The sequence below is a fragment of the Juglans regia genome, chromosome 9 (genome assembly GCF_001411555.2).
Source record: "Juglans regia cultivar Chandler chromosome 9, Walnut 2.0, whole genome shotgun sequence".
Classification (NCBI taxonomy): Eukaryota; Viridiplantae; Streptophyta; class Magnoliopsida; order Fagales; family Juglandaceae; genus Juglans; species Juglans regia.
The window spans coordinates 19,433,627-19,451,979 of NC_049909.1; the positions used below are offsets into that span (position 1 = coordinate 19,433,627).

Consider the following 18,353-nt stretch of genomic DNA (forward strand, 5'->3'; position numbering starts at 1 on the left):
TAATTATATATAAGATAATGTTATTATAATTTATAAAATAAAAATTTAATTGATCATATGCTTTAAACAAAATATATATATTAAATTATTAATAATATTTTATCATAAGAAGTAACACTTTATTATATGTTTTTAACATTTAAAAAAAATCGAAAAATCGGACCGAACCAAACTGGAAAATGATAAAACCGGAGATATCGGTTTAAGAGGGTAACCGGGACGTAATCGGTTTTGAAAAATACAAAACCGGTACATACCGGTTCAATCCTAATTTTTATCCAAAACTGGACCAGATCGGACCGATTATACCTTTAGTCATTGATCTATATTCCGTCTCAACAGATGAACGGGAGACAACTGACTGCTTTTTGGACTTCCAAGAGATTGGAGAAGAACCAAAAAAGATGCAATACCCAATCACAGACCGCCTAGTATCTAGACATGAAGCCTAATCTGAGTCACAATAGACTGCAAGCTGAAGAGAAGAAGAGCTAGAGAGAAGTAAGCCTTGGCCAAGTGCAGCCTTGAGATACTTAAGAATTTTCAGAGTAGCCAACAAATACGCAAGAGAGTGTCGGGAGGAACTAACATGGTTAGAAGATGGGAGGGAAGATAGTTGAGCTAGTTGACCAACAGAGATGGTAGGCATGGCTGAGCTGGTGTCTTTAGGTTGCAGCAGAGCAAGGAGTTGATGATACTGACTCTTGGTAATAGCCATGATTTCAGCTGGTTCATCATCTTGATCACCATTGGAAACAATTCGAGACTAAGTAGCAGCTGTTGCAAAAACCCTTGGATTTCCCATGAAGCTTGTAACCAGGCGGGTACCCATGCAATTTATAACATTTTTCAATAGTATGGCTAGTCATATTACAATGAGTACACAGGGGAGGTTCAGCATTCCCAATCTTAAAACAATTATCAAGTGAATGGCCTTGAATTTTGCAATGGGTACAATAAGGTCTATTTGATTTATGACCTCCATAGTTGGAAGGTTTAGTAACAAATTTGGAGAAATGGTAAGTGTTCTTAGCCACCATGGTCATGAGACCAAAAGGAGATGATTGGTTAAGCATTTGATGTTGCTGCTCTTGTTGTTGGATCATAGAGAAAACTTTGTTGAGTGGGGGTAAAGGCTCAAGAAGCATAATCTTATCTCTTGTGTTACAATAGGATTCAAATAATCCCATAAGAAACTGAATAACACAATCTCTATCATAGCGATCATGAAGAACTTTTAATTTTCACAATCACAATCGGGTAGGGGATCATACACAGCAAGTTCATCCCACAAACCCTTGAGGTGACCAAAATAGATACTAACAGTATCCTAACCCTGTGATAAACTAGCAAGGTCTCGTTTTAGTTGAAAAATACAATGACCGTTTTGTTGAGTAAAACAATCCTTAAGCTCTAACCACAATATTCTGGAATCATCAAGCAAGGCAAGGCTAGATTTCACATAGGCACTTACAAAGTTTTGAAGCCAAGAAACAACCAAATCATTGTAGCATTCCCAAGCTTCAAAGAGTGGATCAGCGGAATCAAGTGGTTTAGAAATCTTACCGTTGATGAAGCCAATCTTATTTTTTGCACGAAGAGCACGGCTGACAGCTCGAGACCAACTGATATAATTATCAACAGTCAAGAAATCAGAAACCAACGTTGCGGCAGGGTTGTCACCATTCTCAATTTGGAATGGGTTGAAAGGGTCTGAGAAATCAAGAAATCGGTCATTGGGGTTCTTCTTGGGTAAAGTATTCTCTTTAGAAACGGTTGTCATTGTGGCAAATTAGGATCGATAGGATCTCTGATACCATGTAACAAACTGAAATGGAGAAGAGGTTTGTAGGAGAAGAACCCAGAAAAGAGAAAAATATTCTCTGTGTTGATTGAATTCCATCGAGGAATTTACAAGGGACGCATATATGTACAATTGCCAAAAAAACAAGTCTTCTAACTATTAACACAAGAAGACAACCATCATTTGGTAGTGTGCAACATGTCTCCATGTTTTATGCAAGATATTCCTCCATGTAGTATGCAACAAATCTCCATGTTTTATGCAGGATATAATTACCTTTTATGTACATTATTGACCTACTAATGTACAACTTAGCAAAAGTAAAATATAAATGACAAGATCATCCTTCTTCACTAACGATGGACTGCTTTCGTTTTTGTGTATTCTATGTTGATGTATATTGTTGTAGTTCATGCTCCAATAATGTTGGCTGAATGTGGTTGCATGGATTGATCTACATGCTCTTCTCATTGCTTTCTCTGGCAATGACCACTACTGATCTCTCCTGGTTTCATTATGGGTTTTCTTTTGTGGGCTGGTCTGGTTTTGTATGTATGTGATAGTACTCTAGCTGCAGTTTGTTTGCTTCTGATGCCATTGGAATTCATGCACTTTTTGGTGCATTTGTGCTTGGAGTTCTTGTCCCAAAGAAAGGCCCATTTGCCATAACTCTTGTGGAAAAAGTCGGGGATCTTGTAATTGGCCTTTTACTTCCATTGCATTTCGTCTAAATCGGATTGAAAACCAATATAGCCACAATTCAAGGCCCCAATCATGGTCCTTGTTTTAGTCATTTGTACAGCCTGTTTTGGGAAGATTAATGAGGGTACAGTCGGAGTCTCCCTCCTTAAATATTTGCAGATCACTACCTATTGTGGAACTCATCGTACTCAACATTGGCAAAGACAAAGGTAAAATTAGTTTTTTGGCTTCTAATACTTTACCATTGATGATAAGAATTGCAAAGCCTTTTTAATTGAATATGATGTACTCCATTATTCTAATACCTTTAGCTGCTTGTTTTTTATAGGTATTGAATGATCAATCATTTGCCATGCATCATGGTTCTAATGGCTATCTTCACAACCTTTATCAATCTATTGCCATTCGAGGATTCCTTCTTGTTCCTCTTCTTCAAACTTTGATTCGTATTGTTTATAGAGAAATCTCTGATCAACGATAGAACAAGATCCATTTTACATCATATGATCTAAGGGATTCCTTGATTTGGGCCAAAGAAGCAATGTCACTTGATCATTATCAAACTAAGTGCAATCTTTTACTGTTCGTGAGGATCCCATCAAGGTGCCTTCTACTTCTAACAGGCCATGAACTAGATCATAATTATTTTCAACGAGTCCATAAAAAGTGATTCCATTTTTTTCATCAAGTTCTAATGGTTTATATGTCAGTATATAAACTAGATAAAGATTGAGTAAAGCTAACTACAAGTATAGAACAATTGAGAGGAAGGACCCCAATACTCAACTTTGAGTTTTGGCTTGCGTCAAATGGAGTGTGAAACGTGGGATTGAGAGCATTGGTTATGGTCTAACCATTACTAAGTCCAACATTTGACTAAAAGTTGAGATTTTGGCTGAAGTCAAAGCCATTAGAGATATTAATCAACATTAGATTATCTATCCTAAAGTCAAAATAATAATATAATATTATATATTTTAATAATAATTTTTTTAAAATTTTTATATATTTTTTGTAAATACACTCAATATATTAATTAATAATTTAATTTTTTCTTAAAATTAATTTTTCCTAACTATTTTTTTCCTTAACCTAATTATCTAACAAATACACTTCAACTAGAGGAGTAGGAAAAAAAAAAAAAGAGTAAAAGGGGAATTGAACAGTAGAATTTGGAGAATATTTTTAGATTAAAAAATTGTTTTGGAGATGAACAGTAAAACTCCAAACTTGGAGACTAGTTTGACTTTACTATAACTCAAAAATGAAGTATTAAAGTTTTGATTACTTCAATACAAACTATTTTAATAAAAGTCAGATAAAATTTGAATAGGCATTTGCATTCGGCTAGCCCATGCAATCTTGATGGTCCATAAGGCAAGAAAGAATGGGCTACCCTTTTGGAATAAGGCCATCTCTGAAACAACCATTACCCATATCGGTAATGATTGAGGAGTAAGACTGAGGCCGTCTACATTGTTATCGGTAATTGATACTTGTACGTAGGCGTCACTAGTTTACTCTTCTTCTTTTCTTTTTTTTCCAAATACCAATTTCTGAGAATAGTTTTTATGGAGTCAAATTGGTTGAAGAAACATTGCTTTTTTGTCCTACTTGCTGATAGGTTTTTTCATTGTTTTATACGGTAGAGCCTAATTGCTCGTAATTAGTATAGTTTTTTCATATGTATCAAAGCTTGGCTTTAAAATTTTCTTGCAACTTTCATTGTTTTTAAGGGTGGAAAAAAAGGATTATTTCTCTTCAGTCCTCTTAAAATTAAAAAGAAAAGAAAAAAAAGAACTGAGGGTATCTGATTGGAAAGATACCCACAAATCAGTGTTCATCGTTAAGTGTGGATGCAGTATGCATGTACTCCAAATTCTACCGCCTAAATACAAGAAGCTGGTCAATATAAATTAACTTCATTAAGATGGCTCTCTCCAACACAATCCATAACCCAAAAACAACAATGAGGCAGCTAACTGTAGAGAAACATTGTTTCATGCTTCTCCTTATTCTCATCCTTGCAATTAGCCAATCTGCTTTGGCATTTCGAAAGTCGATGAGACATCGAGAACCATGCAAGCATCTCCAGCTCTATTACCACGACATTCTCTTCAATGGTACAGATGCTGCAAACGCAACATCGGCCATGGTTGCAAACCAGATAGATCAGCTTGGCGATTTCCACTTTGGCATGCTGGTTGTGTTTGATGATCCAGTTACAGCAGACAACCATCTTCTGTCTCCGCCAGTTGCACGAGCGCAAGGGTTCTATTTCTACAACAAGAAGGACGGTTACAATGCATGGTTTGCCTTCACTTTGGTCTTCAACTCGAGCCAGCACAAGGGCACCATAAATATTATGGGTGCAGATTTGATGGCGGAGAAGAGTCGGGATTTCTCAGTGGTTGGTGGGACAGGAGACTTTTTCATGACTCGGGGGATCGTGACGATTCAGACTGACACTTTTGAGGGCGACTTCTATTTTCGCCTCAAGATGGATATTAAGTTATACGAATGTTATTAAATAGACATGGAATTAATGTGAGCAAGAAGCTTAATTTTTCAATTACTGCATGCTTCTAGCACTGTGCCCTCAATAATAAAAATAAATTAATCCTAGCTTGCCCTCAATATATATTGCAGAATTCTCATGACCTTTCAAAATTTTAAATGAAGGGCCAATATTATCTCTAAAATCTGTTGAAACCCTCGAATTTAAATTAAATATTAGAACTTAATTGATCCCATATATGATAAATTATCATTTGTCACAAAGATTAAACGAATTATTAGGGTTTAAATGAATTTAACTATTTAACCTTCATTAATTACGTACAACACAGTTCCTACAGTGTTGACTTGAACTCTCTTTTGCTCTCTTAGTAAAAAGTTTTGTTATTTATAAGTCGATTTAGTTAAGAGTTTTCCCATTCCATTATAGACTCATTATAATTATTGAAAATAATTAAAATAATAATACTTATTATATTAGCTGACGTTAGTATAATGTAATTAAATAAACATGTTTACAAATTGTTAGAAACGATAAGAGAAAAGAAAAAAGAAAAATAGAATCATTAATCACATACGACAATTTTTACATGGTTCAACAATATACGTACTTACGTTCTCGAAAATATTATTCTGGGTAATTGATCACGGCCCCCAGACCAAGCTAGCTAGCCTCCGCTCCATGATCCAAGTTTCATTGAAAATTTATTAAAAATTACAACAAATCCTATCGAATCAGTTTATCTACTGAACCATCATAAACAAAACCAAGCTCCACATAAAAAGGTTCCAACAAAAATTTCCAAAATCGTCAAGAACCGGCGCTGATTAGTAATCCAGGTTCGTCGTCTGTTCAATTGTCCTCATGCCAGTTTTGGTGGCCAATTTTAAAAAATAATATGTTTAATCTAAGTCGGTAAGAGAAATTAATTACGCTCCAAAATCGTCATGTAGTAGTGTAAATTAATTGGTAATCCTGCAACGTCTCTTTAATTGTCCCCATTCCGGCCAGTACGTACTTAATTTTAATTGGTTGCCAATTCTAGATTTACTATAAGAAAACTACTTAATCATTATAAATTATTTTCTGTCAAAATGAGTCTATTTTTTTCATAAATAATCATTCTTGTCGCAAATAATCAGTTACAAATACTCGTTTTTCTTGTAGTAATCTAACCATGCATATTAAAGTGGTGTATTAATTAAAGGGCATTCATATATATATATATATGAGAAATATTTTGATTATATATATTTCTCAATAATTAAGAAGATCATTTCAGTACGTTATATATGTACGTGATGATTAATATATACAAACTGCAACACATGATCATCCTGTTATTATAATAAATAATTAGGAAGATATATCTAATTATATTAATATCATATCTCTTATCAATTTAGACATGATCCTCATCACGTATACATGATATATATACATGCATGCATCAGCTAATTCTTTCTCAATATGCTCCAAGCTGGCTACTCTTGACTTAGCAAGGCTATATATATGGAGAAAAGATATTTACAACCGTGAATTGCATAACCGTCGCGTAATCGTTTTGAAAAAAATGAATAAAACATGGAACCTACATGAAAAAAATTAATTTTTTAATAGTGAATCCCACTCTTTTTCAAAACGATTAAGCGACGGTTATATACTTCACGGTTGTATGTAGAATTACTCATATATATGTGTGTGTATGTTATATAATGAATGTTATATATCAGGAAAATAATAGATAAATCTGTTAACAACATAAGAAATCATGACAAAATGCATGGAACATGATTGAATATAGCGGGGTATATATATGGAAGCTGGCCGGTGATGCCCCCTGACACTTCAACTTTGCAAAAGGTTGTTGTCGATCGACGAGTTATCCTTTGTCTTGGTGCATGCAGATAGTAGTACTACTCATGCATGCATGCTAGATTAAGTGCGCGCATTGAGAGGGAGGCTAATTAAGTAACTCATTAAAATTCTTTAATTAATTAGAACTTACGACGGATATTATATATTTAGTTGTTGCCCTGGCATTGAGAGAGAGAGAGAGAGAGAGAACGCGGGTTGTAATTAATTTCACAAGCCTAATTAATTCAAGTAATAAGTACCAAAAGAGATCGAAGTTAATGATTAATGCTCTTAGTTTGACATATATTTCCAAAAAAGCACACAAAGAAGAGAGTATACCTAGAATGTACGTCCTATATATCTTCATTCATATATCTATATACGTATACCTGAATTAGAAATAGAAATGTTACATACATAAAGAAATTATACAAAAGTAAACTCACAAAATAATGTGACTTCTTGCGATCCGTTAGATCTACTTTACGATAAAATTAGTAATTTTACGATCTATTATAACCGCGTACTACATCAAGTCACGTTATTTTGTGAGTTTATTTTTATATAATCATTTTGTGATTAAAGCATTTCTCAATTAGAAACTCTCTCTTCCCTTCATGTATCTTTTAGGAAATAATAACTAATGGGGCACCGTTGTTTTTCATTCCCTCATGATGTTAGCTCTATATAATCTTCGGCGTTCATTGCAGGCAAGAAACACTAGCATGACCATGCACGCGGTACTTTTATAACCTTATACTTCCGTGACATCATTTACAATGACAAAGAATAAGATTAAAGCTGCTAGCTAGCAGCCCAATTTTCGACTGCATGGATTCCATTAATTAATACCCATTATCGTATTAATTAATCTCCATGCAAAGCATGTTGTATGATGTATATATCTATATCAAAAAATTATTTTTACAAATTTAGGATCTATATATGTATAGATCAAGATTGAAACTTTGATTCATTGCTTTGCTTTCAAAAAAGTGATTACTTGTCTTGAACGTTCTACATATTTTTCTATCACCCGATGACCTGAATATAATTGAGCATGCATGTACGTAAATCTTCTTTTTCTTTTTCTTTTTTTCCTTTTCTGTTCTTCAAGCAATAAGACAGATAAACAGATTTCCACTTATAAGATCCCTACCTCGAATAAGTCTAATTGCTACCTATAAATGTAAAATGTAAGGCTTACGTTATTTGCAAATCTGCAGACATATAAACGTATCATTTATTGTACTAGAGCTTTCACGTCACTAGCAAGTTAATTAGTCTGTTATTGTGTCAATTTTCAAATTTGCAAATAAATTTATTCTAAATATAATATTAATATAGCATTCACTAATGTGACAGGTATTGGTATATATTAATTCACTATTAAAAATCAGTAGTTGGACCGTTTGCCACATCAAAATTTATTTATTTAATTATAAAATAACTTTACAATCTGACGGACTACATTAATTAACATCAATTTATACATTTATTTTTATATAATTTTTTTATAGTTAAGATATTTCTCTTCACAACAATTAAGTTGTGCTTGGGCTCAAAGTTCGATCGGGCCCGGCTCAAGATGACCGCACCAAATTCCAATGACCCGCCCCACTGAAAGCCTGGAAATGGCTAGAAGCGCAAGAAATTGAAACAAATGACAATGATGACGGCGGATCGGAGGCTATGCGCACAGATGGCGGCGAGGTCGAGCTCAATAAGGTGGCCGGAGGACTGGATTATAATGACAGTCGTGGACAACACGTCAAGCCTGTTAAAAATGACTGGAGAAGGAGTGGGTTATTTTTAAATGGTATTTTTTTAATTTATTTTAAAAATTATATATGCTTAAACTGTTTTTTTTTTTTTTTTTTTACCCGTATATTAATTAATTCTTTCGGTGGTGGTGGTGGAAGAAATTAATTAAGGGGATCTCAAACGAGCCAAAGCATGATTCCAACTAGAAAGTGCAGCAATAATTTTCACTTTTTTGTAGTTGGCCTGATTGATAGTTAGTTCTTACGTACAGTACCAATTGCCGTCCTATTGCATGGCTCTATTAAATTATTAGTTCAGCGACTACTTGGACTTTTTAACCTAAGGTTGGTGGTACAAGTTGAAGTGACGTATTTTTTATTTTTAGAAAGTGGGACGGAATTTCAATTTTATTAATAATTAAAGTATTGGCCGAGTTTTTGTTATAAGAAAAAAAAATTATGAATAAAAAAGTAGTTGATAAATGTTATTCAAATGTCATTACACCATACATCATACATATATATAACATAATTTACTTTATAATATTCAAATTTTAAAACTTAAATATTACGAATCAAATTATTCTATAGATAATACTGTCATGCATGTGGTGTAACAGCTTTTGAATAGAGTTATTGATGAAAGTGGTTAAGAGGATTGAAAAGAAATGAATATTTCTAAAGAGTAATGCTATATATAATCGTGAAGTGTATAAACATCGTACAATCGTTTTAAAAAAAATAGAGTTTATTATTAAAAAATTAATTTTTTATATGTAAATCTCGTATTTATTTACTTTTTTAAAAATAATTGTGCAGCACTTATAGACTCACAGTTGCAACTGATTTCTCATTTCTAAAACTAAGAGGGTAAGACAAACCAATCAGGTTGATGGGAATATCCGACCTAATTTTCTTCATATCACTTTATGATTATTCATAAAACGTGGAGCTTCGACAGTCAACCAAACATCAACAGCAACTATACATTATGATCATCATAATTCGCTTTACGCTTTTCGTAGAAATGAAGCAACAAAGAAATAATAGGTCAGATCAGGATATATAATTAACTTAACTCTCTTTCTGTCAAATTAATGATCTCTTTTTCACCAAAGATTTATAACGCCTCTTTGAAATCGATAGTAACGTCTACTTAATCCTATATATATATAATGTTAGTCCCTCAGTCCCCTCGAAGCATGATCTACTTTCTTGCATGTTCTTTCTAACCCATTATCCATTGAACTAGCTAACGGTAATGGAGTCTAAAAATATTCCATTTTTAGCTCTCTTCCTCCTGATCTTTCTATTCGTTGTATCCAGTACTACCGCTGCACCCGCCGGGAAAATCAAGGCTCGACTGCCTTGTAAAAGGTTGGTTTTCTATTTCCATGACATTCTTTTCAATGGCAGAAACTCGAAGAATGCAACTTCAGCGATTGTAGGAGCACCAGCTTGGGCCAACAGGACTATAATGGCAGGACAGAACCATTTTGGTGACTTGGTTGTGTTCGACGACCCCATTACTTTGGACAACAATCTGCACTCAACCCCAGTTGGTCGTGCCCAAGGGTTTTATCTTTACGACCAAAAGGATATTTTCACATCATGGCTTGGGTTCTCATTTGTTTTCAACTCTACACAGCATAAGGGGAGCATAAACTTTGCCGGAGCAGATCCGATAATGAACAAGACTAGGGATATTTCAGTGGTTGGTGGCACTGGTGATTTTTTCATGTCTAGAGGGATAGCCACTTTGATGACTGATGCCTTTGAGGGTGAAGTTTATTTCCGGCTTCGTGTTGATATTAAGTTGTACGAGTGTTGGTGACAACATGATTTGATTGCGAGCCATGATGCATGCATGTGGCCGGTTCGATCTCTGCATTACTCATTCTCTAGTAGTTCCATTTCATCAATATCCTTTTTCATTGAAATCTGGATTTAATTCTAAAGTAGTACTGATCAAGATCAATATCAGTTTCTATCCAATTTGGGTTAATTAATAACTCTTTTCATGATTTCCTAATCTTTTTGTATCATGAAATAGTTATCAATTATCATCGATATTGAATAACAGATTGTCTATTGATGTGTGATATTCTTATTGGTCTTTTAATGTTTTTTTTTTTTTTTTTTATTTGATCTTTTTATGTTTTTTGATTGAAGTTCTAAAGACGTTTCAGTCTTGTCCCTTCTATTAATATATTATATTAATGTTCCATCACTTTGAGAACGACATTTGGTAATACAAAAGATTGGGCCTTCATTATGACCCATACAACTTTTGTTTATTATGGCCCAAAACTTCGCAAACATTAATTTTGTAATTGGGCCATGCCCGCTCTTAGAAAGCATGGGCCACTAACAAAAGCATGCTTTACAACTACTTAGGAATTAGGCTCTGCCTTCAAAAGTTGACTGATAGTAGACAGATCACTCCACTGACGTCACTCTATTATTATTTAATATTTTATTATTATTTTTTACATATTTTTTACTAATTATTATTATTATTTACTACTATTCAAAATTTTATTAACTTTTTACTACTTTTTTACCACTATTTACAGATTATTTGAGATCACTTCACTACCCAATCGTAGCCAAAACCATTTTCTCTCCTAGCTAACACATGTAATTCAAATTGAATCAAAACCTTTTAATTTTTTGTTCAAGAAATCTATTTATAATTTCACTTATTTACACATCCAATTCACAATTAACTAGAAACCTTACACGTCAATTAGAATAAAAGCCATTAATTCGAACACAACATAATTAAAGTTTGATCCTCTCCACCAAGTTTTATATCAATATTTCTTAGATCCATAATATTTTTATTAAATTTATTAAGATGCTTAGATAGAGGTGTACCTTCTTTCATTTTGAGTATACAATTGTTGCTTTAAATATAAATGGTGAGTGAGTCAGTGACTTCTTCATGTACAAACCATTTAGCTTCTTCCAAAATCCAGTGGTTGTATCTTCATCATCAACTTCTCACAAACCTCCATATGAAAGAGATAATAAAATCGCACTACGTACCTTCTCTTCAAGTTTTGCTAGATCTTCCTTTGTTAACGTAGAAGACTCCTCTATCATCTTGTTATCCAAAATCTTTGCCAAATTTTGTTGTTACAACAAAGCACACATCTTGATGCGCCGTAGGTCAAAGACCATCAGACTTTTATACTTCAAAATTTGCAATAACCATCCCTCAAAAGAAAAGAACCTCCACAAACGCTTTGATACTAGTTTGTTGTGACAATTAGAGATTTTAAGATGGTCGAGAAGTAGAAAAGATAATAAGTAAATTTTACCAATCATACAATATATCAAGATTTAAAATGTTCGGCTTGAAGAATAGCCTACATCCATTAGCAGAGACAATCTCAAAAAAAATTCACTAATCAAAAAATAGGGTGCAAAAGAGTGGTAACAAATTACTCAAATCCAAAGCCTCAATAGACCCAAGCCTCACAACAGAGAAAATACTCAATTGACTAACGTAATATCTGATCTTGATCAGCTCTCTTCTCACTTTTCTCTCCATTCTCAACTTTAAGATGCATGCTGATCTTATAGACGAGAGTTGCATTTTTTTTTTTATTTTAAATGAGAGTTGCATATTTTTGGAGGTGAGGATAGAGTCTAGACAAAACATGACAAACTTTAGCAAATCAAGTCTTACACCTAGAAGCCATAGGTCTCTCTTTTTGATTGCATTTAATGCATGCAGAGAAAAAATACTCTCTCTTTGAAATAGGAAGTGAGCCACTTTTCTAACAGTTTTTAGGACAGGTTTGAAGAATGAAATAAAAATTTTATGTTTTATTTTAATGTTTAAAATATTATGTTTTAATATTAATATTATATTAAAATTTTAAAAAATTGAATTAAGATTTAAAAAAATTAAATTATTTATTATATTTTATATAAAAATTTAAAAAATATATAATAATAAAATGAGATGAAATAAAAATTTTATACCTTTCTTTCACTTCCAAACCTGCCCTTAGTCTTCATTATTGTTTAGATTGGCTAATTGATTGATACGTAATAGATTTGCTCCGTCCTGCTTGCCTCTCTCTGATATACAATGTTGGGACGTTAGATCCGACACCTTAAGAACAAGTTGAGGCCGGACAAATTTATACTTTCAACCCATGACTTCCGTGATTTCTGTCTCTGGTGGTCTCGGTTTGTTTGATTGTTAAAACCATTCCAATTCATCTTAATTTATTTTAAATTAATTATTATTGGACTTATTATTTTTTAATTTTTTTCAAAAAAATTAAATTCATCTCAAACTATTTTATATATTTAAACACATATTTTAATATATTTACATTCAAACACAATTAACAAAATATTACTATTTATATATCAATTCATATCATTTCAATATCGAGGTTAACTGCACTAAACCATTCACACACCCGCAAATGGTACAACATTTACATGTACACATCACATTGGCGCGTGCGCCTTGTTCTTCTAGTTTGCTTGCATTGATCATGATTGTCAGGTTTGGTTTCTTGTTATGTCTGTTGACTGACTGGAGATTTTTTTATTTTGAAACAGGATTTAAGGTGTCTTGACTCTTGACTACATGACCTGCAAACTGAATATAGAATCAACGCTTGTGATGGACTGTTGCTGTGCTTCATACAAATCACTTGCAAAGAAGGGAATGTTAAGTATCTACAGATATCCTTGCTTCCAATCATTCACCCGGTTGTATTATGAAGTATCTACTGATATTTGGGTTTCTCACTCTTCACGGCTCTCAACCAGCAGTTGCTCTTTCAGATATTGCCAGTGGCTGCAAATCCCTTCGTTAGGGGACCTGGGTGATATTAGCATAGGTTTTGCTTTGGTGGTTGCATGTAAAATCTTTAGGTCTTTTGTTGAATGTTACCAAAATTGATTTACTCGTTTGCATTCAAAACTTACCTCAACTCATCTCATCCCATCTCATTATTACAATTTTTTTAATTTTTCACACAAAATATAATAAATAATTCTACTTTTATTTTACTATTCATAAACCATCTCAACTCATCTCTGAATCCAAAATCCAAACCACTCATTTCCATCTTAATAGGAATGGTGCACCTCCCACAATTACACTATCAATGCATTTCCATTGCAGGCATTCTTGCTGATCTTTTTTTGGGAACTGGGAGACAAGACCTTTTTTTATTGTGGAAAGAGGGAATTGATCAATAATTTTAATGTTCTGTGCAGGCACTTCTAGCAGCTAGGAACTCTGCTGCTGTTGTTTTTTTTTTTTGGGACTTTTGGTGCCCTTTCGTATGTTATTCTGTTTATTCAGGGTGATTTAGATGCCCTTTGCAATGTTAGCTTTTTGCTCTTTCTTACTTATCAAAGACTAAAAAGACTTTTTGCTGTTTCTTGTTTGTGCCAATGAGTTATTTCTCAAATGGCACTTCCTCCCACCATAAGAATAGGGTGGAGGGTGAGGCATTGATTTTGAAATATTTGTGCTGTTAGTTTTTCAAATGGCTAAATAATTTAATCATGATTTGTAGAGATGCACAGCAGTCCTAATCTCATTGAATGAAGCAGTGTTATATTTTTATGAATAAAAAAAGTCATCTTAAATTTGCATCTTCATGATATCTTATCAAATTGACAAATTGTCGCACCATCAAGGACTGGTTATTGTACATTTTCCTTCTTCAAAATCATAGAGATTTCTGTTTACTTGGGCAGGGCAATGACCATCATATCTGTTGTTCTTGGACGAACTTTCCACTATGTTGATGAAATCCTACTATTCAGGACTTTTCTTGAAATTTTCATCCAATTCTGTTGCAGAGAAATGACCATTATATCCGTTGTTCTTGGGCGACCCTTTTCAGTAAATGTGTATAAAATGCAGGCAGTCATCCTGAAAATAGCTTTCTAAGCTAGAAATGTATCTTTTAATAATTTGGAAGATTTGTGTCTGGAAATTGGTTGGAAAGTATGATCCGTAGCATAATTTACTCAAATCTGCCAGATATGACCTTTAGTTGAAAATGATCCTTTTAAGTTGTTAGATGTGGCACTAATATGGTCTGTTGATCACAGGTTTGGTGAGACTGATTTGCCTGTTGATGAGATTGCTGCAGTTTTCCTCTTGGTAAGTTTCCTTTTTTTCCTCGTTTTATGTTTAGCTGGAAAGAAAGAATTGTGCGACATGTTCATAAACAAGCATCTATATCACATTGGCAATGTAGCAACCATTAGAATTCTAGAAAACATATTGGCAGATGAAGTAAGCTGTGCCGGTGTGCTTCTTGTCATTGATATAGGTGTATTTTGGGGTTTCAACCCTGTTTGATGTCACCTTAAGTGGCAGTCCAGAAGCAGAAGATGAACAGGAGGTAAATAATAGGTTAGTGGAGACCATTTTCCTTGGCCATAATATGCAGTGAACTTGATCAAAATAGGATGAAATACATAATAAAACGTTTGAAATTTGATTAAGCAGAAAATACAACTTTAACAATGTCTATATTTTCTGTAGTTTGGTTTTTCTTGTCTTATGCTGCAGCATCTTCCCCTCTTGGAGTCAATGGGGGAGCACTAGCTAGTCATGGCGTTGCCACTTTGGTAATTTTCTATTTCTTTATATGAATACAAAGCTTCGGAGGCATAATCATGATTTAGCACTCAGTATTAGTGCAAGTCAATTACAAATTAGAAGTTAGCTATAACTTTGCAATGCCTATTGAACTTCAAATTGTATTCTGTATGGAATATGGAATATTCTCTTATTAATAGCCATTGTTCAATGTATATGACATAAAAGCCTGTCTCCATGGGCGGTCTGGAATTAATAGACAACTTCAATTGTTTCCAATTTCTGTCCTTTTCTAGATTAGATCAGCTCTTCCCCCTTTCTTTTGCACCTGTTGATGCATGTGGGCCTATTGCATTTGACAAATTCTTATCTCATGCAGCTTGCAGTTTTGGGTGGTTCTATTCTCGGAATATTTTTGTCAGATAAGGGTTAGTTTTTAGCTTTCAATCTTCATTAGCTCTTACAAACTCCCTGTGATATCGTTCGTGAGAAGCATAGACACCAAGTTAAATTCCATGAGCCTTCTCCTAACTTGAGATTGAAGAAATTCAAAAGGTCTAACTCATCTCATAAAACCGATTCTATAAGAGAATATTGTTTATTCCTTATAAACATGTTCAAGACCTAGTTCACAGACAATGTGAGATTATTCATCAATAAAGACTAGTAAGACATCATCAAGAAATCCTAAAAACTTTTACAAAACTATCCACATGCTTATATCCATAATTTATTCTGTTGGAAACACATTAATATCATCGTACAGAATCTAGCCAGTAGATCACTTCTTTATTAGAAAACCACCCAACCGATTAGCCTAAGGAATCAGGCATCGGAATTCTTCTTTTGTTGAGAGGCTTGTAGTCCAACGATGCAACTATCAAATTTTTATGTATCAGCCACAAATGAGTCAACTATATCACGAGTACATGTGCGTGCCTTAAAGAGACCCATATGGTGGAACAATATGCTTGTACAATCAGACAAGTTCTTTCCCCCCAGAGACTTTCCTAGTTGCATCTGCTAACATGCATGAAACATTTTCCACAGTTTGGACCCCACTGCTTACTTCAACTGCAACTATTATATCTTAATGGTGGAAGCATTATACTTGTTTTAGAAATTATTTATACACTAAGGAAGTGCTTTTCTTTGTATGCAATAAGGAAATTAACAGAGTCCTCTGTTCCTTCTTGCAGGTCATTGCATACATTGGAGGTGTTCTTAGTAACATTGATTGAGGTAGTAAGCTAGAATTTAGGAAAGAAAGGGAAAAGAAAAAAAGAAAAAAGTTCCCACATTTTCTACTTGATCAGGGGTTAAAATCTGTATGACTCATAGAACATAAATTCACTCCATGCCCATCATGCAAGAACTGTTGTAGCAGTGATAATTATATTTTTCTTTATCAGAGTAAACCAATTTTTTTTTAGAGGGGAGTTTCGAACTCCAAACCTCCATTTTGAAGGCTGGGGATTATGTTATGCTAACCAGGCCACAAGCCTTTAGCCATAGTAACCCAGTTTGATAGTTGCTCCCTTCTTCATGTATTGTTGAAGCAAAGTTCAAGAATTCTATGGCTTTGTTGGCTCTTTCTGGTTTCACAAAATGGAGCTTAGGTTATTATATGCTCATTGGCTCAAAGTCAGAAACTCTCAGCCATTTTTTTTTAGAGTAAAATACAAGCCCAGAGACAAAATGATTCAGTGCTGCCCCCATTTTCATTTCATGTAGTAGGATTTCTATTTGTTTTTTTTTTTTTTTTCGTTTTTGTTTTAATGTCAATGCAGGTCTTACAGAAAGGAGAAAGGACTTTGTATTGTTCTTCTCTTTTGTATGGTGTGGGGAAGAGTGCGTTCTGAAGATAGAAGATATGGCAAGACTTAGCCGACGTGGCACTCCCTCCCCCATCCATGTGACCTTTCACAAAGAATCAAAAAGTCCAAAAAGGAGGCAGACAAATCCCACTCTACAACCTCCGAACTTTTTTGTTTTTTTTTTTTTCTTTTCCATTCGCTTTGGCTTCGTACAAGCTTACTTTTCCACTAACTTTTCCATGAGATTCTTTAAAAAAAATATAATAATAATATAACTATAAATAAATTATATAAAAATTTATATGATATATTAAATTTATTTTATATAAAAATAATTTTATAATTTAATATATTACAACAAATTCTATCATATAAATTTATTTTTAAAAGATATTTTCATGCCTAAAATATTTCTCTAAAGAAAAATCGAGTACAATATTAGTATTAGAACGTGTAATTTTTATATATTTCTTTAAAAAAAATTAAGTAAATCTAATACTATATAAAAAATTGTATTTTTAAAGGAAAATACTTTTGTTAAAAAAGAGTTATATAAAAATAAATCATAATTTGATGTGATTTGATGTAGTAAATTAAATTATAAAATAAATCTAATAAATTTTAAAAAGTTATATTAATTTATAAATTTATTTTTATGTAATTTTTTTGTGTCTATAGAATTGTTTTTTTTTATAAAATAGACTCCATTTTTCTTTTTAAATGAGTGATCGGACTTGCAGATAAAAAAGAATATGCCAGGAGGGGGAAAAAACACAACTGCATAAAAAGATTATGGTAACATAAATACCATATTCCCGGGTCCCACGAAAAAATGGAGAAATAAATATTCTGGGAGAAACGAGGTAGGCAAAAGATCGGATTTGGTGAGACAGAGGTCACGTGCTGGAGCTGAACGGGGAGTGTCCAAACACAACACAGACAACCACGTAATCGTACCAATAAATATATAACAATAATAATAATAATAATAATTATAATAATAGTGTTGATGCCGTTAGCTTTTAGGGATTGGTTGTCAGGCGAATGATTTGTTCGTGAAACATAACAGGAGGAACCATGGAACCGAATATTAAGTGGCATATTCCAAAGTCTATCTTAGGAACTAGGGAAGTCCCCAAGGCCAAAAGGAAATCAATAGATATAGGAATATAATATAATTATCAATTTATTATAAGGCATGTTAAGAGAAAAATCTACCCATTTCTAATTATAGTAAGATAAATAATTAGAATTTACCATAACATTTTACTGTTGTTGTGAGTCTCTTAAA

General features: G+C 33.3%; 2 protein-coding genes across 2 annotated transcripts; both read left to right on the plus strand.

Moving 5' to 3' along the window:
* Positions 1–4,508: 4,508 nt before the first annotated feature.
* LOC108997353 (dirigent protein 5-like) lies at positions 4,509–5,036 on the plus strand. The gene has a single exon (XM_018973565.1). The coding sequence runs from the start codon at positions 4,509–4,511 to the stop codon at positions 5,034–5,036; it is 528 nt and encodes a 175-aa protein (XP_018829110.1).
* A 4,750-nt stretch (positions 5,037–9,786) lies between these two features.
* LOC108997348 (disease resistance response protein 206-like) lies at positions 9,787–16,510 on the plus strand. Its single transcript, XM_035693787.1, has 7 exons — positions 9,787–10,520; positions 13,235–13,345; positions 14,750–14,801; positions 14,974–15,056; positions 15,189–15,274; positions 15,625–15,673; positions 16,445–16,510. The coding sequence occupies exon 1, from the start codon at positions 9,906–9,908 to the stop codon at positions 10,476–10,478; it is 573 nt and encodes a 190-aa protein (XP_035549680.1). The 5' UTR covers positions 9,787–9,905; the 3' UTR covers positions 10,479–10,520; positions 13,235–13,345; positions 14,750–14,801; positions 14,974–15,056; positions 15,189–15,274; positions 15,625–15,673; positions 16,445–16,510.
* Positions 16,511–18,353: the final 1,843 nt, after the last annotated feature.

Bases quoted from the DNA above. Each gene is read 5' to 3' on its own strand.
- LOC108997353 (XM_018973565.1), top strand. From the start codon at position 4,509: ATGCTTCTCCTTATTCTCATCCTTGCAATTAGCCAATCTGCTTTGGCA.
- LOC108997348 (XM_035693787.1), top strand. From the start codon at position 9,906: ATGGAGTCTAAAAATATTCCATTTTTAGCTCTCTTCCTCCTGATCTTT.